Here is a 20,869-nt window from a genome sequence, read left to right as displayed (position 1 = left end):
CCAGAAGCAGCTCTGCCTGCAGCTCCCCATGCCCATGCCATCCCTTACCCCAACTGCAAGGATGTGACAAGGGGGTCAGGGATGGCCAGGACCAAGGAAAGTCGCTCATCTCAACCTGACTGCCCAGACAGGGAAAGGAGCAGGTGGAGATGACAGAGGCTGCATTAGTAACTGAGATGGGAATTTAAATAGCTGCTGTTACAGGCAGGAGCTGGTGCTCTCCTGCTGCACATCCAGCCCAAGGCCAAGCACAGAGCACCCACAGCCCCTCCCCAGCACGGGGGACAGGCACAGCCCTGGGACTCAGCCAGGACACAGAGCTGCAGCCAGAGCCAAGCCCAAGGTTGATATTTGCCTCAGAACCATCAGACCTGTTCAACCTGGGCAGCTGAGCCGTGCCTGGGCAGCCCTGCCCCGGGCAGGCGAGGGGGCAGCGAGGGCAGAGCCGTGGCACGAGGCTGCTGCACGTGCTGCTGGTCAGTCCCACCAGCAGCCGCCCACGGCCGAGGGATCCCGGCTCTGCTTTGCCTCTGCCCTTCATTTCTCTTTCCAGACACAGAATGCAGAGTCACACACCCACTGGGCTTTTCCTGGGAGGAAGGGCTGTGTCCTGCCTCAGCAAAAGCCCCAACGTGGCTGGAGCCAGACACACACGAGGGAGCTGCAGGAGCAGCCGGCGCTGCCGCTGAGAGCCCCGTGTCCAGCTCAGCGAGGGCCGAGCTCAGCTGCCTGTGAGGGCTGAGCTTGATGCCTCTTGCTTCCAGCATGATGGGCTGCAGCCTCCCAGGAGGCTTCCAGCCTACATGGAGCTGTGTGTAAGCTGGAAGCCATGAGCTGTGGCTCTGAGCTGCTCCTGCCTCAGGACTCAGCTCTGAGGGGTCCCGACACCTGCAGGGGCTCTCCAAAGGGAAGCAGCATCCCTCATCCCATCCCAGGAAAACCAGAGCAAAGCCCACAGACACACGTGGAGAATTGAGAGAATGGCAACTCCAGGGATGTGAAATGCAATGGGCAGGGGACATCTGCCCTGGAGCCCCAGGACAACGTGTGGCAAGGAACTGTGTGGGCTCCAGGACGACCACAACCTCACTGTGTGGAGTCAAATCTCAGCAACAGTGAGGCTGAGACGAGTCAAACCAGTGTCTCCCTGCTGCCAGGGAGCCATCAGCACCAAACCTGTGGCAGCCCCATGCTGGTCAGCCCAGCCCCAGCCCCACATGCCCATGCACGTGGGCCGTGTGTCAGCACGTGTCAGCAGCAGCGGCCGCCGGGAACAACCCGCCCCGGCCTCTCTTTGCTCTCCTCGATGGAGCAATTTGTACTTTGCACCATACACCATGTCTCCAAACCTTCTGCAAACATTAAGATCTGATCCCTTTTTGTCCTTGGCAGCCTCCAGCCCCCTGTGCCGCGGGTCGGTGCAGGAGTGGCTGCGGGAGCGCTCAGCCAGCACCGGCTGGCACCTGGGACACCAACCCCCCTGTGCCCCCCACTCAGCTCTGAGACATCCCAGAGTATCCCCCACCAAGTGAGGAGGTGGCTGGATGGTGCTGAGCGTCCTGCAGGCACTGAGCTGGCTCCTCATCCAGCACTGCCCCAAGCGCAGCAGCCCCAGCTGTGGGGAAGGTCTCTGGGGCTGAACGAGGGGGCTGGGCAGGGGGTGACCCCACCAGGCTGCCAGGAACTGCTCCCTGCCTGGGCTGTGACAGCTCACCCATGGGAAGTGCCCCAGATGCCCGTGGGAGGAGCAGCGAGGTGAGGCCGTGCTCGGATGCTCTGCAGGAGCTCCACAGCTCACACCACCCCCAACCCCTCTGCCTTTCCCTTCCCCTTCGCCTGGAGTGGGAATCCTTGCTGAGAAAAGCTGGTGCAAGGCTGGCCAAGGCACTGTTGCAGAGCTCCCAGCCCTCCCAGGGAGCAGAGCCCAGGGTACTCCCAGCCCTTCACACCACAAGAGCAGGGCTCTTCCCCCCACCCCCTGCCTCATCCCTCAGCCAGGGAGGGAACCCAGCAGCAGGGAGCTGTGTGCTGCACCAGATAAGCATCTTTCTGTTCAGACCTTCTCCTCCACCACCCCCTCCTTGGCTCTTGTTGCAGTGTGTGGGGCATTTCAGCCCCACATCAAAGTGAGCAGCAGTGCAGAGCCTCTCCCACCCTGCACAGCACCCTCACCAGCCCATCCCAGCCTGGAGCAAGGACACTGCTGTCCCCACCACGCTGCCTTCTCCCTGCCACGGCTGGCCCAGTCTCAGGGGCAGCTCAAGGTGATCCTTGTCTGGTGCTGGGATGAGGGGAGGCACAAGAGCTTCCTCCAGAGCCTCTCCAACCCAATTAGCTCCAAAGCAATTGGCTCCAGGCTTCCCATGGCCATCTCTGGGAGCCCACACAAGGCAGCAGCAGGATCTGCACTAAATCCCCCCCAAACAGCAGCTGAATCCACACACAGCACCTCAGACACTCCAACTCCTCCACACCACTGCAAGAACCCCACGGACCTTGACATTAACAGACACTTTACCCCGAAGCCACTCACACTGACCCAGCATGGCAGCAGGGAAGACATTAAACTGTGACTAAAGAGACACCACAGGAGCTGGAAAGCCAAAACGCTTCCAGCCTTGGCTCAGAGGAGGCACCGTGGGGCTGTGCTGGCGGCTGAGCCTGCAGGGTGAGAGCTGAGCCCATGGCAGGGCCATGCCATGGCACACACCCAGCCCAGCCCTGGCACAGCCACCCACACCACGGCTACTCACAGCCCCAGCAGCAGGCTTTGCCAGTCAGAGATGGTGCTCAGCACCGGGCAGAGCTTGGGGCACGGTGTGACCTGTACAGCACCACAGCAGCTCTGCTGCCAAAATGCACATCCCATGGGTCAAGGAACTCAGGGTTAAACGTCTGGGCTGAGCCCACAGGCAACAATCAAGCCAGGGAAGGGTTGGGCTGCAGAGCAAGGGCTTCACCTGCCCTGCTCACACACCTTTCTGCAGGCTGCAGAGCACAAAGAGGCGAGAAGGAGCTGCTGTTTCCCTGTGTGACTCACAGTATCGCTCTGGGAGAGCTGCAGGGGCTGTTGTGGCCCTTCCCTACCGCACCCAGCCAGCAACAGGCAAACAGGTTGTGCCACATCCCTGCCCTGGCCACGGCCACGCAGGGGCCAGCTGCCCCTCCAGAAGGCTGAGCAGTAGGAACCCATCTCACAGGGTTTTACCCTTGAGTCTTCACAGCCCGAGGATTACTCCCCTCCCTCCCCTCTCGAGCCAGATAGGAGCCATTTGTAATGAAAACACCAAACAATGCAGCAGGGAAGGAGCCAAACCCCTCCCAGCCAGAACATGTTGGTGCTTGTGCAGGGCTGAAGCAGCCCAGCTTGTTCTGCAAGAGCACTGGCAGCCACTGGCCAGGAGGCCAGTCCCATGGCCACTGGCTCATGCTGCCACCAGCATCAGGGGTGCTTGGAGAAGCAAACAGCCCCTTGTCCCCAGCAGCATCACTCCTTGCTGCTGGAAGACAGAGGTTGCAGCACTGTGGGCACTGCTCACTATCAAGATCACTTGCACCAGAGATTCAGATCCCAAAGAAGGAGCATGAACATGTGAAACAAGGAGTCCAGGGGCTCAGCTCAGCTCCTTCACTGCCTGACATTGTGCTGGGCTTCTCCCTGGTGCTTTTCCTTAAGGGAGAGCAGAAGTGGGCTGGTGGCATCAGGGGAAGTAACTAAGCTGGGAGGAAAGGAGTGTTACCCTGTTAATGAGCCACAGCAACAGAGTAACAGGGCAAACTGCTGGAGCTCACCAAGCCTAAGAGGAACAAAAGTCATCTGCTTTTCAATGGCTGGGTAAATGCTGTTGGCTGAATCCTTTAGTGCCAAGCAAGCACTTGAACCCAGGGCGGGGATGTGCTCACACCAGCACATTCCCAGGGCAGGCAGAGGTGCCTGAAGTCCCTGCACCAGGCACTGCTCCAACACAGGCACCCATTGCTCTCCTCCAGCCTCCACTGGGCAAAGCTACCTGCTGCAGAGGAGAGCTCCCTTGGCTTGGGGGTTTTGGAGAGGAAGGGGGGTGGAGAGCATCAGTCTTATGCACATTAAAAGAACTCCAGGGCCACATGGTCTCACACCTTCCATCAGCACTGAGCCCCGTACCCAGCAGCAAGGGGGGCTCAGCTCCCCCAGGCCAGGAGTGGGCACAGCCATGGGGAAGGGCCAGAGCCCCACAGCACAGCCCTTCCCAGCCCCACACCTTCACACCACATCTCAGTTATCAGCACTGACACTCAACAGCAAGACAAGCTGGGGAAGAGCTGTTCATGTGCAGTGGGAACAAGTGTGAGGAAACAATCAGCTTCTCCACACTGACTCATCCATTTCCTCCTCACAGAGGTTTCACTTATCACAGCCCCAGGATGGGACGATCTGTTGGTGTTGTATCAGCAACTCATCAGCATTAGAATGATCAGTTCTGCTTGCAGCCTCTGCTCCAACCCAGCTGCCAAAGCTGCAGACATCTTTTAGCTCTTTATTGAGACACAAAGCAAAGGAAGAAGCCAAAGGTTCCCAAGGCACCCTGGCTGGGGCAGCTTCAGCACTTCCAGTGCCTGGCTGCCCTGGGCTGAGCTGCTGCCACTGACCTTTCACCAGGACAGGCTGGAGACCTGGTGACCTGTGATGCCACGTGCTTCCCCGCAGCCACAGCACACAGATCTGTGTCACCATGAACAGAGCAGCAGGTCCCCAGTGCCCAACTGCTCTGGCAGCAGCAATATCAGTGGCAGAAGATTAATTAGCACAGGACAACATGACTGCACAGACCTCACATTCACCAGCCTGGAGCCACCTGGCTCAGACCCCCACAGACTGATCCATGCTGCTTGCCAGCAATCCTGGGGGAGGAAGCAAACACCTCCAGGAGCCAGGGCTGTCCACACAACAAGCTGTGCCCCTGCCTCAGACCTGCCAAGCTCACAGCACTGCTGATGGGCAGCAGAAACTCAGCCCATGGACACACACAGGGCCCCTCCATCCCTCCTGGAAGGATGGAGCATCCCACGGGTGCTCAGCCCAGGGACAGCACCTGGGCACGCTGCAGGTACCATCCCTGGGGCATGTCACTGCTGAAGGTGAAGCCCAGAGGTTGCAGAGCTGTGAGGCAGCAGGAGCTGCAGGCAGGCAGCAGGGCACACTCTTCCCAGCTGCTCATTCACTGGTACTTCCCTGAACACAGCTTGGTGAGGACAAGCCTCCTGCTTTAAATCAGGTTGGAAGGCAGGGAAAAGGCAACACAGGCAGCAGAGTCCCCTTGAGACAGGCAGCAGTTTAAGGGATTTTTCCTGTGTTTCTGCACACTTAGCAAGCCCCTTCCTACAGGGAACACAGCTGGGAGGCAGAGCCTGGAGGTTCTGGAACAATTGCTTTGGCAAATTAGGTGTTTTTAACAGAATCACAGGTGGAAATGCAGGGCCAGAGCATCTGATCTTCTACCAGCACACAGTTGTTGCCCACAAGCCATTAAGTGCATTATTAAGTCCAGTTTTAAAAGGCTGAAGCTGAGCTGCTCTCCCATCCAGCAGCAAACCTTCCTGGGCAGAAGAACCTCACTGCAGGGACTCCAGGTCGCTCACCACAGGCAGCTGAGGCCTGGAGGCCAGCTCTGGGTTTTCTGGGCACTGCTCTGGACATGGGCCCCACAGCCCCCACCAGCTCTGCTGCTCCCCAGTCACACACTGAACACTGCACCGACCTTTGGCAGCCCCAGGATCTGGATCTGCACCTTGGCTGCTGCAGGAAGCACCTGCCCACAACTGCAAAGCCAATTAACAGCTTCATCCCTCTCCCCAGAGGATTCAGCACAGCACAAAGCCTCTGGACCATGATGCCAAGAGCCACACCAAAGACAAGCCCTTGCCTGGAAGGAGCATCTCAGTAGGCTGCTCTGCCCCTTCCAGGAGCTGCCACGTTGGCCACCCCACCAGGGCACGGGCCAGGGGCATCCTGGCTCTATGGCAGCACAGATGGGACATGCTCTGTGCCCAGCCCTGACCACACACCCCCTCCTCAGTGCCCAGCATGCCTGCTTGAGATGGCTCTGCCCTGCATCCCTCCATGATGCTCACCTGTGTTTTAAAAGCTGCACAGAGATGGCTTCCAGCTCTGCAGCCCAGTGGCCTCCACTGACACAAGGCAGCTCCTGGCCCACAGAGGTGCCACTGGTCCTGGTTTTATCATGCAAATGGTGTACCAGGAGAAAGCCATTATCCAGCTGAGGCTCATTTCAGCTCAACAATGGAAGACTAATTACTCCACTCTTCCCTTTTCATAACACCTGCTTCAATCAGAGCAGCCCTCACTAATTCAAGAGGACCTGAGAGAAAAAAACCCAACCACTAAGGAAAATCCACCTCCAGCCCCAGAGGAGTCTCCTGCATCCCAGTGCACTCCCAGCCTGCTGGAAACTGCCTCCAGCTCCTCTCACCAGGCCAGTACTTCTCTCAGGGACCTCCCCCCCCCTTCCATGGCCTCGGTTTAAAGAGAGACAGAAGAAACAACATTTTGAGTAGCATCCAAGAGACCTCAGCAGCAGCTGGACAAGGACCAAAGTCACCCAAGAACTCGTGCACATGAGACTGAAGCTCCTTGAAGAGCCTACAAACAGTTCCCAGCTCAAGCCTGGAGTAAACCTTCACACAGCTCTTCACACCAGCTTCTCAGCTTCCCTAAAGCCAGCACAGCAACCACCAAAGATGTGAAGAATAGCATAAGGTGCCTCTCTCAAAGAGAAACTGTGGGCATGGGGCGAATCCTCCGTGTGCCAGCAGCCCTGGAAGCAGGGAGGGGAGCAGCTGCCCTGCCATGCCTCCCAGGACTGCCCCATCTCAGCTACCCCCGGGGTCTGTCTCCTCCATGCCCAGCAGCCCACTCCCAGAATGGGGCTTTCCCCTTCCAGCACAGCACCAGCAGCTGCTCCAGGGCACAGGTTCTTCAACAACCTGGGACAGGGAGTTACACAGGGCAAACTGCTGTGCAGGGACAGTGACAGCTACAGCCTGTACCCCTCTGGGCATCACCAACTGAAAAAGCCCCAAGAAAACAGACTTTGACCATCTCAAAGCTCAGCAGCAGAGTTCACACTGAGGTATGTCCCTGCCAGACACTTGCACCCAGAGCCTCCAGCCCCAGAGCCGATTACAGCTCAAGCACTTCATCATGGCTGTTTCCCTCACAGCCAGGATTATCCTGTCTACACACAGCTGCTGAAATCTGATGGAGAATTTAGGAGGAATGTGAAGTCTGGTGAGCAGAGACCTAAGCTTGGAGGGAGCATTATTAGGCTGCTAGCTTTCAGCAAGGCAAACACGCTGCCAGGTCCCTGGCTGTGCTGTGCCAGCCCAGGGTGCAAAGCCCCCACAGCACCCTGGCACAGACAGCAGCACAGGCAGGAGTGCTGGGGGTGGGAGGTGCCTGCCTGCATCACCTTTGAGACACAGAATCCATGCATATTTGTTCTTTTGACACCTCCTGTCCCAGAAATGATGTCAGACAAACATCCACCTTCCAAAGCCCAATCTCAGATTCTTTTCTGTGGAGACTGGAAACAGGTTTAAGCTGCAGTGGAGGCCAGAGCATCCCAGAGCCCTGCCCAGAGCATCCCAGAGCCCTGCCCAGAGCATCCCAGAGCCCTGCCCAGAGCATCCCAGAGCCCTGCCCAGAGCATCCCAGAGCCCTGCCCAGAGCATCCCAGAGCCCTGCCCAGCGCCTGGGAGCAGCTCCCCCTGCCTTGTTGCTCCTCCACACAGAGGGAGTGAGTGGCCAGGGCACAGCTTCAATGCAAAAGGCAATTCTGAGCATTCCCATTTGCTGCAGCCTGTAGTAAGCACTGAAAGAACCCAGATCCCAGAGCTGCTTCCCAGCCCCATCGGCCACCGTGGTGCAGGGAGAGATAAGCTGAAGGTGTTCCCAGGAAGAGCTGCAGCTCTGGCCAGCACAGCCCCAGCTACATTTGTCAGCCCCTGTTTATACATCCTGCTGTCAGGGTTGTGTCCTCAGCTGTTATCAGCTCCAGCAAACTGCAGCCAGAAATGTTATCTTCACTTTCTTCTGCACTGAGCAGCTGCTACAACAAATATCAGCAAGATCAACAGAGCGAGGGGTCGGAGGAGCTGCCTGCCAGGGCTCTGGGCTGAGCAGGAGCTGCTGGGATCCTCCCTCTCGTGTGCTCACTCCAGGAGTGGAAGCCACAGCAGCGTGGAGATGTCCGAAACCAAGCCCAAAAGACTGAAGGCACACACGGAATGCACGTGGGGAGGCTGTGGGAGGGCGCTGGGGACATCTGCCCTCCAACCACCGTCCTTCAGCGAGGAAGCAGGGCCAGCAGGCACCACAGGCAGGTCTGAGTAAAGCCTGGAGCTGCTCTGAGGGGGACAGGCAGGGTTTGTGGTCTCAGAGCTCCTGGCCTTGCCCTGCTGAGCCACTGCTGATAAAGCTTCCACACGCTTTCACTTCCAGGAGGACAGAGCTGCTGAGCCACAGGGGCAGAAGAGGAAGCCCTCCATGAGGTCTGCAGAGCCCTTAGTCTCAGCCACTGCACACAGTGCATTGCACACAGGCTCCTTTATTTACTAAACAGACACAGATTGCTGGAGGCAGCTCAAGCGACAGAATCCGTTTCCATAGACACCTCCTGCTTCCCTCACCCCAATCCTGAGGCAGCAGAGCTGTGTGTGGCCCCTGGGAGCAGCCCCTGGCCAGGGCTGAGCTCAACAGGGCAAAACCAAAGCCCTTGCTGTTCACCCATCGCCTCAGCAGCCTTCTGGGTCACTTCAGCTCAACCTCTCCCCTGTTAATTGGCTGCCTCAGAGATGGTGTTAATGAGGACACGCATTGCCATCTCCTCCAACAGGATCCTGTGAGCCAGACCTGCAGGAGGGACTGGGAGGAGGAGTTCAGCTGGGGCTGTGAAGGCAACCACCAAAACCCATCTGAGCCCAACAAAGAGCCCCAGCGAGAAGCTGCAGCAGCCCTGAGGGGAGATGGGAGAAGAGCCACCTCAAACCACAGCGAGGAGGGAGAGCACAGGAGCCACATCCCAGTGATGGGAAGACTGGAAAAGCAGCTCCCAGATGACTTAGCAGAGGAGGAAGTGTAAGGAAGGGAAAGGAGCACGTTGCAGCTCTGATCTGACTGAGCAAACACAACTCAGCACCCGCATTGCACCAGGACGCTGAGTGACCACTGCCAGGGGAATCAGCCTTAGCACAGCTGCCCTGCCTGCTCCCCAAACAGCTCCTGCTCCCCTGCACCGGCCCCAAACCCCTCCTCTGCACCAACTCCTCCTCCTCAGAGGGCCAAGGTGCCCAGCACTGGCTCCCAGACCAGACCCTGGTGCTGTTCTTGGCAGAGCCACACCAGCAAAGCTGCTCTCTGCAAACACCACGGGCTGACAGAGCCCCCAAATCCTCACACTAAAAATAGCAGGCTCTTTTTCAGCTACACCAACAGCAAACACAGAGACACTTTTACCATTCAGATGAGGCAGGACCAGCTCCACACTGAGCTTGTTCTCCCCATCCATGGCAGGAGTCTGGTTTCATTTCCATGCTCGGAGCCTGCCCTGGGCTCTGCCTCCATTTGTCAGTAAATCAGTGACTTACCCAGCTCTTTAGATCCTTGGCTTTCACTGGCCAACTCTCCCATCTTAACCAGAGCATCAAAGTATCCTTTTGCTGCATATGTCATACCTGAAAGCATCAAAAAGCACAGGTTATATTCTCTGTGATGGCGACTGTAGCCCCTATGGCACAGAAACAGACGTCACTGCAAAGGGTTTAACCCCACAGGGAGGGACCAGACAACAAACAAACATGAAGAACGAAGGAAGCTCAGAGCAGGCAGATTACAGGGCTATTTAGGAGAAAAGGTGTTTGCAGGAGCTGTGTGGGTTTCATTGCAGTGTCCCCACCAGCCTGCTTGGGGCTGCTCAGCAGAATCGCTGCGGAATAATTGAGTATCACAGACTTTCATTACAGCTCAGGCTTGTTTGTTGACATTCCAGCTACACACTCCACTTCAATCAGATAAGCAGGGGGTTTCCTCTAATCATGAGAACACGCTGTACAGCTCCAGCCCAGCGCCAGATGATGTGCTGGAGCCTCTTCCAGCCATTTCCTGACTGACACTTCCTTGGGCTGCCCCTGTGAGCCCAGCAGCCACAGCCAGGGCTGGCCACACACAACCCCTTCACACTGCAGGGAGATCTTGGCCTTCAAAGCATTTTTCACAGCAGGGATGAGAGGGAAAAAACAGAAACCAAGTGATGGTCCTGGTTACCCACCAGGGGCTGTGGCTGTGCTTAGAGCAGACCCGAGGTGAGCTGAGACAAACCAGCACCTTGCAAACGGGCTGCAGCACCCCAGCAATGAAAAGCTGCACTGGCAGTGTAATGTTTCAGAGGAACAAACAGAACACAGACCAAGTGCCACCTTTTCTCCCCACACCAGACCCTGCCTCTTCTTCCCTCCCTGCTGGAGACCTGGGATGGTGAGAGCAGGCAGGAGCACCCCCAAATCCATCCCCTACTGCACTGCACGGCAGGGAACAGCCAGGACATGCTGCTGCTTGGGAAGGTGCAGAAGTGCCCCATCCCTGGGGGTCAGAGTCCACAGCCCCTGTGCAGTGGACCAGGATGGACCAGCACTGACCTGTTAAAACCCCCTTACAAGCAGTGCTGAGCACTGGCACGAAGGCAGCCAAAACAAGCCCTCACTGAACAGGCAGCAACCTCCCTGGGCTGTGGGAACAACACTTGCTGCAGGCAGAAAGCAGCAGGGCACAGACCCTCCCCAACTTGTGCTTCAAATGCTGCCCTTTAAGAACAAGGGACACCAAAATATTGTTGCCCACTGGCTTAAGATGCTGAGAGCTGGTGGCAGCTGATGGCAGCCTCATCCCTTACAGGCATTCCCACCCAGTCAATTCAGATCCCATCCAGGAGCCATGAGCAGAGCAGCTCTGCAGAGCTCACCCTGAAAGGAAAGGGCTGCTTCTGGGGTCAAACAGAACCTGCCTCAAACCTTAAACCTGAGCCCAGGCAGCATGCAAACACGTGTGAAGCCCAACCAATCCATTTTCTGTTTCCATCAGCTCCCAGTTTGCTCACTGAAACCCACACTTCTCCCAGAGCTCCTGGGAGGGCTCCAGGTTCCCAACCCTGAGCTGCAACTGAGACACCTGGATTTCTGCCTTCTCACCCAATGCATTCTTTGGGGAAGCTTGAACACTTGAACTTAAAGTATTAATTCTACACATTTTAAGCAGCATTTGAAGATAAACAGGCTGGGGATGGATGTCACACACGAGCTCTCTCCACATGCATGGCCCTGCAGCAGCTCTGTGCCTCGCACACACTGACAGAGCCAGCTGGGCATTGAGTCCAAGAGCCACCTCCCCAGTGTCCTCCCCTGGAACCCAAGGGTATCCTAAGCTGGTTTTGCAGCTTCCCTCCCCCCCAAGGCCGTGCTCTCCAGCCAGCCCCACCACTGCAGCAGTGCACATTCACTTACTTGCTAAGGCTTTTTCATAGGTCTTCCCCATAGAAATGAAATTCCTGAGGCTGGGATTGAACTGCTCCATGATTGTCTAGAGGAAAAAAAAGAGTATCAGGGGTTAGGAGAGAACATCAGGATCTGCACAGGGCAGATCATAACCACAAGAGAACTCCAGAGCAAAAACTCCTCCCACAGCTCAATCCCAGCCTGCCCACGCCTGCACCAGGATGCTGGGTTTGCACAGAGAAGCCATAAGGACACCCATGTACCCCAAATAACACATCGAAACAATGGCCTATGAGCCCCAAAAGACCAGTCTTCTATTTTGGAGTAAGTTAGAAGCACAGGACTGGGGCAGAGAGAGAGCCCAGTGCTGAGCCAAACACGGGTGAGAGCTGGTGAACACATCAGCTGAAGGCAGCAACCTGTGCTGCCTCTTCATGCTGTGCCTCCTCCTGCAGGTGCTTCAGCCTGGCAGGTAAGTGAATGCCCCAAACCAGAAACTCTCAGCTGTGGCAAATACAGCCACAGTAAGAACCGTCAGTGGCTGTGGGGCAGCAGGTAACAGCCCTTGGCCCCACCGCAACCACGAGCTGACAGCTTGCTCCTGGGGTGACCTTGGAGAGTGGCAAGTGGACAAGCAGGAAGGGCTGAAGGGCAGCACTCCACACAGCCCAAGAGCTGAGGGCAGAGCAAAGCCACCACCGTCCCCACCGAGCTGGTACCGGCCAGGGCTGGAGCCACGGGCGAGGAACTGACCCCTCGGGCTCCCAGCGCTGGGGTCCCTTGGCACCTGCCTCTGAACCCACCCCTGAGGGTGCTGCTGAGCAGCACAAGTGCTGTCTGGCAGCTTTCCTCCCTCGCTTTAAGGTCCTTATTTACACAGGGGAAGGAGTAATCGGATCAGAAAGAGAAGGGCTCATTGTGCACTCAGCACCGACTGCACCTCCCAACACAGACCCCGATCCCCAGCCAGCCCTGCCACAGACAACACCCCCGTTCTCTCCCTGGGAATCCCACCTCCAGACCAAGCCTGGCTGTGGCCCAGCTGCTCCCCAGCCCCTGCTCAGCTCAGGGCCAGCCCCTCGCCCAGGGCAGTGCTGGGAAAGTCGAGCTCAAGGTCTGACTGTGTCCCGGCAGCGATGCACGGGACCCAGGAGCCAGGGCCCTGCTCCCCTCGTGCCACGCTGCTGGCAGCAGCCCATCCTGGGAAGGTGAGGGAAGACAGACAGACATTTATGGCCAATAAGCTGATTAAGCAGCTGTCACCTCCTCTGAGGCTGCCCAAACGCTATAAAGCTCATTTTCTGCCTGAGGCATTTTTATCCCCAGTTCCTGCTGCTTGGCCCTGGGAGAATGTGACAGTTTAATTTCCTTGGGCAGGCTCATGTGTGCCAGGCTCAGCCAGCACCTTCCCTGCCCCCAGACAGCCATTTGCTCATCTCAGGGGGCAGGAGCCTGTGCAGGAGCCAGCGCTGAGGTGGGATCATCACCCAGGTGCTGGTATGTGTTAGCAGAGAGATCCTTCCCATCCACCACCAAGCACACACAGCAGCAGCTCCCAGCTGGAGCAGGGGGCTGAGGCTGCAGCACCAGCCCAGATGCCCCACAAGCCACTAGCCCATTGCCCCAGCAGCTAGCCTTGCTCTGGGAGCCCTCCCACAGCCCCACAGGAGATGATGGCAGGGACCTGACAGGCACATAAGAGGCTAATGAGAAACGTGGCTGCTGCTGAGGGCTGCAGGGGAAGCCAGGCAGTGACACAGGAGCTGCTCCAGGGCAGCACAGAGCAGGCAGGGAACAGACTCAGCTCCAGAGGAGAAAACGAACCCATAGCAACACACCACACAGTGAGCTGCCTGCACTAATTGTGGGGGACCATTGCAGGAGTTAATTAACACTGATGAGGATTGCTCCATCCTCCCCAGGTCACGTTTCACTCCTGAGCCCTGCCCTGCCCCACTCAGCAGCAGGAGGACGGATCCCTGCCCACAGCCACGCTGCTGCCCATGGCTGCAGCCCCCAGCACGCTCAGCCTGAGCTGAGCAACGCTCCTGCAGAGGAAACCTTGGCAGCAGCTCTGTGGGGAAGTGACTTTTCAGCAGTTTGCCAGGTAAGTGCTTATGTGTGTGTACTTGGAGATATAAATAAAGGCATTTCTTTGCAGCAGTGGCTGTGTAAACAGAGCTTCCTGAGGCACGAGGCTCCGTGAACAAACACCAGGATGGGATCCACAGACAAAGCATCTGCAGAGTGGGAGCAGGAGTGGCCAGCAGCAGGTGCTGGCAGCCCCATGGCGTGGGATGCTGGGCATGGAGGGCAGCCCCAGAGCATCTGCAGGGCTTGTGAGGACAGAGGAGGAGGTGGAACAGAGTCAAAGCAATCCCCAGCCAAAATTCACGACCAAAACTCATCCCAAAGTTGGGGGGAACCAAAACATGACTCAGCACTGCTCAGGGCAGCACCCCAATTCCTCACCAACAGACAGCAGCTGGTTGAAAGCCATGAAGAGGAAAAGAGCCCCCAGGAAGGGTCCTGCTGAGCAGCTGAAGGAGCAGGGAGGCAACTCTCTGCTGGCCAGATAAAGTTCACACAACCTCAGGAGGGAGTTTGCTGAGTCTTTTAGAGACATTTTTCTGGAGACTCCAACAAAAACAGCCCAGCAGGATGAGGCACTGAGCAGAGACCTTCACTACACAGATAAACATAGAGGTTTGGGGAAGGTGGCTCCAGAGCTAACACACCTTCACATCCCCCTCCAGGAGAGAAGCTGAAGAAGCCAGCAGCTGCTAAGGACAGACACTGAGAAATAAACCTGTTCCTGGCAGAGAACATGCTCAGAAGCTGTTGCTTGGCATGCCCAAGGCAGGCAGCAAGGTGCTGTGGGGTCACAGGGCTCTGCAGCAAAGCCAATACTCAACACAACCCCAGTCACCAAAGCAAACCTCACATTCTGCTCCCTCAGCACCACCCACAAGTTGTTGCCTTCCCCACGCTGCCTGGGCAGAGCTTAGAAAAACACAGGCAAAAAAAACCCTGGCAGCTAAAGACTGAAAGGGCTCTGCTTTGTTCCACTGCACTGGATTCCCTGGGTAATACCACTCAGCTCTCTGGGACTGGCACAGCTTTGTTCAGCTGCCAGCAATTAAACTAATGCAAAGCACGAGGTCTCCAGCTCACGGCCCCAGTGAATGAGGGGGAGAAGAGGCACCAGAAAATAGGGTTCCTACTTCTCCTCTCTGAGAACACTCCATAGCAAAGGTCTACTGGCTGCTCTGATGCTGTAATGGTCAGGAAAAGCTTAAGTCCTCCCCAAGAACCTCCCCTGGCTGAGGCTGGATCAGGGTTCTGCTGCATGGGAAGGACCTGCAGGATGCCTCTGTGAAGGCTTTTAGAGAAGCTGAACAGCAGGCTGCCCAGCTCTCCCCAGGGCCATGGCCACAGCCTCACAGGCACCTCCTCAAACCAAACACAGCACAAAAACACACAGCAGAGGCACTCCTGTGCTGGGCCAGGGCAGTAGCTGTGGGCACCTGGGCTCAGCACCAGTAGCATCAGCCATGGTGTGTCACTGGGCACTGCAGTGGGACCTCACCCCACACAGCTGCCACAGCCCTGGTTATGGTGACCCCATCACAGCCAGACAAGCAGGGAGCAAGGTGAGGGGAGCTCCTGGGTTTGAGCAAGGGATGAGCATCACCAGGAGTGCAGCAGCACGTGCCATCCCCGGGCTCCTCTCCAGCCCCATCTCCCCAGGGACACCTGGCAGTGCTTGCTGGACACATCCCAGACCCCTCAGAGGACACAGGGACAGACCTGGAGCCAGAAAACAACTAATACCACTCTTTGCTGTCCCTACACAGCAGTGAGGGGCAATGGCTCCTTGCAGGGCTGCTGCTGCACAGTGGCATGTGTGGCCTGGGCTCAGCCTGGCACCCACAGCTCTCCTGGGCTCAGCAGGACCTCAGTGACCATGACAAGTGTCATGGGAGGGGACAGCACCATGGGGCTCCCCAGCACAGCACAGTCACGCTGCAGAAGTGGCTGAGCTAGAAGGAAGTTTTGTTTCTAAATGGGTCAGCCCTGCTCTGGGAACAACCTTCATTATCTCTCTATTAGTATTTAAAGCCCAAACAAGCCCCAGTTGCTGCCTCCATCTCGGCTCCTCCTGCCCTGTGCCCTCAGAAGCCAGCCCTGGAGTTTTAGGAGCCAGGTTTCTGCTGGGAGGGGAGCCTGGCTGGGGCTGATTTCAGCAGCTCACACACACCCACCTCAGCTCTGCTGCTGGGAACATCCCCATCCAGCCGAGGTTCCCGGGATCTGTGTCCACAACACACACCCCCAGAGGCGTTTCACAACCCCAGCTGCTGACAGACACTGTGCCTCATCCTCCCAGCCCACAGCAACAGCACAGACACTGTTCTCCAGCTAGGAGGTCCTGCCCCAGAGCCAGACAGCACAGCCAGGGCTGTGATACAGGCAGCACAGGAGCTAAGCCTCAGTCACGGGTGGACTCAAAGCAGCAAAGCCACAAGGTCAAAGCAGCAGCTGTGAGGAGCATCTCAGCAGCCAGAGCCACAGGCAGCACCAAGAAGCTGTTTTAGCAAGTCAGGAGCTCCTAAAGGCACCAGTTTCAGCAGCCTGGAGATGCACCATCTCTATGGTTCAACAGCTCCATCTCAGCCAAGCCCCCAGCAGCACAAAGCCTTGCTCCAAACCCCCTGGGCTGCAGATGCCTATGAAGGGTGAAACTCTGGGCCAAGTGTGTTGCCCTGTGAGAGCACCAGAGCCCAGGGCCCTGCTTCCCATGGGACAAGCCCAGCCTCTACCTGCCACTGTCTGCAGTTTTTGCTGGGAGGGGAGCTTTGCCCCATTTGACCCTCAGCCCTGCGACAGCAGCACACAGCACCCGCTGCATCACAGTCAGCTCTGAGCCTCAGCACCCATCCAACCAGTTCCCCACATCTGGGGTGAGGGAAGCATCAATGCAGGAGGGGGAAACAGCAAGGATCTGCCTGGAATTCGGGGGTGGCACAGGCTGATGGCAGGGGCCAGCTCTTCCTCCTCTGATCCCTCTGCTGCCGAACACACCGAGCCACCCACAACCTCCCTTGTGATTCACTTGAGCAAGAATCTCTCCCTTGTCCCCCTGGACTTGGAGATAATGAGGCAAGAGGCAGTTATGGTGGCAATAACACCATTATAGCTGTGTGGCAAGTGACTCCCAGGAATTCCGCCCGTGTTTGTGCTTCCAGCTTGGGGTGGCTTTGAGCAAACACCTCTTCAAACAGAGCTGCTCATCCACCATTGCAAAAGCATCTTCCACACGAGGAAACAGCTCTAAAATGAAATGGAGGTTGGCTTGTAAGCAGCAATAATCTGTCACAAACGAGACTGATCTGTCTGTGGGGAAAGGAAGAAGTGACAGCCCCCTTCTGCCACCACAGGAGCCTGTGCAAGGGCTGAGCTCAGGACCCGCCCGGGGGCTGCCTGACCCTGCACCCCCTGCGTCTCACCCCCCATGCTCACAGCAGGGCCCGAGGTCCAGGCAGCTGAATGAGTGCCAGGGAAGGTGGGATGCAGCTGGTGGAAGGTGCCAGCAGCCTCCATCTCCCTCTGTAATTACTCCACGTGTAGGCAGCTGCTGTAGTGGCAGCACAGGCGAGGGGGCGGCTGCCAGCTCCTCCTGCAGCTCCTCAGCACAGTCACTCCCGGGGCCAGAGCTGCTGCTGGGAAACCATCACAATGGGCTTCCTGAGCACAATGCCTCGGGAAAGCCTGTGAGGGAGAGGGTGCCTGGCACAGGGAGCAGCCACAGAGCTGCCTGCTCCAGCTCCGGACCTCCCAGGAGCCAGCTCAACACCCTGGCTCTGGCTGCTGATGAAACCAAAGCAAAGCGTGAGGCAGCCGCCCCTCCTGTGCCCCTGAGCCTTGGGGTTTGGTGCCTGCAACAGCCAAACTTCCCCCCACCATCATCCCCCTTCCCCAGGGGTGTCTGCTGACCACAGCAGAGTTCAGGCTACTGCACGTGCCAGAAAAGCCAGGGCCAAAGCCCACACTTGGGCAATGGGGATGGTTTGGGACTGGGAGACTCCAAAGCTTACACAGCTCTGGAGAGCCACAGTCTCTGAGGCACCAGCCCTCACGCTGGGCTCCAGGTCACAGGAGCCTTCAAGGCAGTAGGCAAATACCAGGTTCCTGCAGACAGCCTATGCCACACACCTCCAGAGGCCAAGAAAAGCAGCATCTTCAGAGGAGAAGAGGCTCCTCATTCCCTGCAAGCAGAGTCAGGACCCTTCTCCCCCTGCCCCCAGCACAGAGACTCTGATGTTGGGTAAAACCACGAGATGTGCCTCCAGCTCCAGGTCCTCAGTCCCTGCACCCTGTCTGCCCCCACCATACCACCGAGAAATCAAAGTGTTCACTACCTGATGGAGACCTTTGGACTCCCCAAGTCCATTGCTGGTTCCTTGGCCCCTGTGCACCCTCTGCACCAGCTGCCCTTCGGCCAGACCAACCAGCCCCACTGGAAACAGTGCTGCCTGGCCAAGGACATTCAGCTCCTTCCCCAGACCCACGGCCCACGCAGTGCAGGAAGGATGAAGTTGATGTTCAGAGGCAACAGCAAAGCTCAGCCAGTGTTCACCCTTCACCCCGTGTCTCCTGGCAGTCCCAGCTTCGTTTAAACACAGCTGTTGTGATGGCACAAGCCTCCCCACACGCTGCTCACAGGGCTGCACCTGGGGAAATCATGACCTGCTCTGCAAAGCCGTCATTAGCACAGTTCCTCGAGGACAACACACCAACAACACCTGAGTCACCAACTGAAACTGTTCCCAGCAACTGTCCCCAGCCCAGCCACACCGTCCATCGGGCTGGTGACACACTCCAGCAGCTCCCAGGGCTGAGCCACACACCCTCAGCTCCCCAGGAGGAAAAACTCCCACCCAGCCTGGGACCTGGCCACGCTGATGCCCACAGTGCCAGGCTCTGCCCCAGCCCAGGAGGAACCCACAGGGTGCTGGGTCCTGCAGCATCCGCTGCATTGGGCGAGTGGGAGAGAGCCCCAGACACCCCAAACCCCATCTGCAGCCAAACCTCACAGCCACAGCTCCAGCCCAGATCTATACCCAGCGGGGTCAAGGTTTTGGGGGCCACCAGCTCCATCCCAACAGCTGTTACACCCCAGGATCCCAAACCCCAACACTTCAGGGCTCTACCCCCTTGGTATTTCTGCTACAACATTCTATCACAGGGTTGGTTTGGCTTTGGCTTTTTTCCTGCTTAATGGTCCCAGGTAACTCCAATTAACCCCTAAAAACACAGGAAATGGCCCAAGCTTTCCAGCTTAGCAAAGTACATCCTGCACTACACGTTAGGCTAGAAAGGTTTTATTAGGCTCAGTCACAGGACCCAGCGGAGCAGAAAGCACTTCCCTCACGAGGCAAATTAAAGCACATGAAGTGCCTGATTTTCCTCACAACACCAGCAGCAAAGCAGCAAGGGAAAAAGTAACCCCAGACCAGGAGACAACAGGCACAAACTGCAGCTGTAACAGGCACAAACTGCAGCTGTAACAGGCACCGGAGAGGCTGCGCTCGCCTGCCGCTGCTGCACGAGAGACAGGGACGGGCTCAGACCTGCCTGGGCTGAGGTGACTCGGGGACAGTGCGACTCGTCCGTGGGCTGGCACACACAGGCACCCCCACCCACCTCCCGTGGGCTGGCTCGCACACACACACGCACACACTCACACATCCCCGTGGGCTCGCTCACACACACTCACACATCCCCGTGGGCTCGCTCACACGCACACACACATCCCCGTGGGCTCGCTCACACACATCCCCGTGGGCTGGCACACACACACTCACACATCCCCGTGGGCTGGCACACACACACTCACACATCCCCGTGGGCTCGCACACTCACACGGCCCTACGAGCTGGCACACACATCCCCGTGGGCTGGCACACACACACTCACACATCCCCGTGGGCTGGCACACACACACACACACACTCACACATCCCCGTGAGCTGGCACTCACACACACACACACTCACACATCCCCGTGAGCTGGCACTCACACACACTCACACATCCCCGTGGGCTGGCACACACACACACATCCCCGTGGGCTGGCACACACACACACATCCCCGTGGGCTGGCACACACACACACATCCCCGTGGGCTGGCACACACACACACTCACACATCCCCGTGGGCTCGCTCACACACACATCCCCGTGGGCTGGCACACGCACACGCCCCGCGGGCTCCCACGCAGCGCGGCGGCTCGTGGGGAGGCTGCGCGGGGCCGCTCCCCGCCGCCGGCGGCCGCATCCCCGTGCGGGAGCGCAGCGGGAACGGAGCGGGAGCGGTCCCGGCGCTGCCCCCCCGGCGCTGCCGAGCGCGTGGGAGGGGAGGAAAAAAACCCCCAGAAAAAGATGCGAAAGGAACAAAAAGCCGCCCGCGAAGCGCGGCGCCGGCCCGCGCCGGGACTCACCTTGTAGACATTCTCGGTGAGGCGATGAACCTCCTCGGAGCGGGACATGCCGGGCGGGCCGGGCAGCACCATGGGCGGCGGCGGAGGGCGCGGAGCCGAGCGGTGCGGGCAGCGGGAGCGGTGCGGAGCGGCCGCCGACGCGGCTTTTATGGGCTCCGCGGCCGCCACCGCCCCGGCCCGCCCCGGGGAGGAGCTGCAGCATCGGCGGGCCGGGGCGGCGCGCACGGGGCGGGGGAGGGCGGCTGCGAGCCCGGCGGGGCCGGGACGGGTTCCCCGTGCTGTGCCCCCTCACGTAACCCGCCTCTTGTACCCACCGTGCCTCATCCCGCACCCCATTCCCCGTCCCATGCCCCATCCCGCACCCCATTTGCCATCGCACGCCCTGTTCCGGGTCCCATCCCCCGTCCCGCACCGCTGCTATGCCCCATCACCTACCGCACAGCCCCTGCTCTGCCCCACCACACCCCACGGCACTCCCCTGCCCTACCCCACCCCAAAACCTCTTGCTGGACCCCCGCATCACGCCCCAGCCACTCTGCACAGCCCCCTCCCCGGCTGTACCCACATCCCACCCCATCCCGGGGGCTGCTCCCCCTTCCTGGGCACAGAGGGGCTGGAGCAGCCAGGAGCAGCTGGACTGGGGCGTGCTGGGTTTATATGGACAGTCAGTGGCTGCTGACAGGGAAGGGCAGGAGGAGCAGAGGTGAACTGGGCAACCCCACGGCCAGTGCTTGTCCCCCATCTGGGGGCCACCAGCCCAGGCAGGAGGAGAGCAGCCCCTGCTCATCCATCCCCACACCGTCCCCACACCGACCCACT

General features: G+C 58.4%; 1 protein-coding gene across 1 annotated transcript in view; it reads right to left on the bottom strand.

Annotated features, from left to right (window-relative positions):
• BAIAP2 (BAR/IMD domain containing adaptor protein 2) overlaps positions 1-20,157 on the bottom strand; it is a 42,668-nt gene extending 22,511 nt beyond the window's left edge. The window contains 3 exon segments of the mRNA XM_062010456.1: positions 9,646-9,732; positions 11,554-11,629; positions 20,051-20,157. Coding sequence (XP_061866440.1) covers positions 9,646-9,732; positions 11,554-11,629; positions 20,051-20,122 — 235 coding nt within the window. The 5' untranslated portion in view covers positions 20,123-20,157.
• Between the last annotated feature and the right edge of the window lie 712 nt (positions 20,158-20,869).

Source organism: Colius striatus, chromosome 18, assembly GCF_028858725.1.
Source record: "Colius striatus isolate bColStr4 chromosome 18, bColStr4.1.hap1, whole genome shotgun sequence".
NCBI lineage: Eukaryota > Metazoa > Chordata > Aves > Coliiformes > Coliidae > Colius > Colius striatus.
The sequence above is the reverse complement of the archived record's forward strand: the minus strand, read 5'-3'. Positions and strand labels throughout refer to the sequence as shown.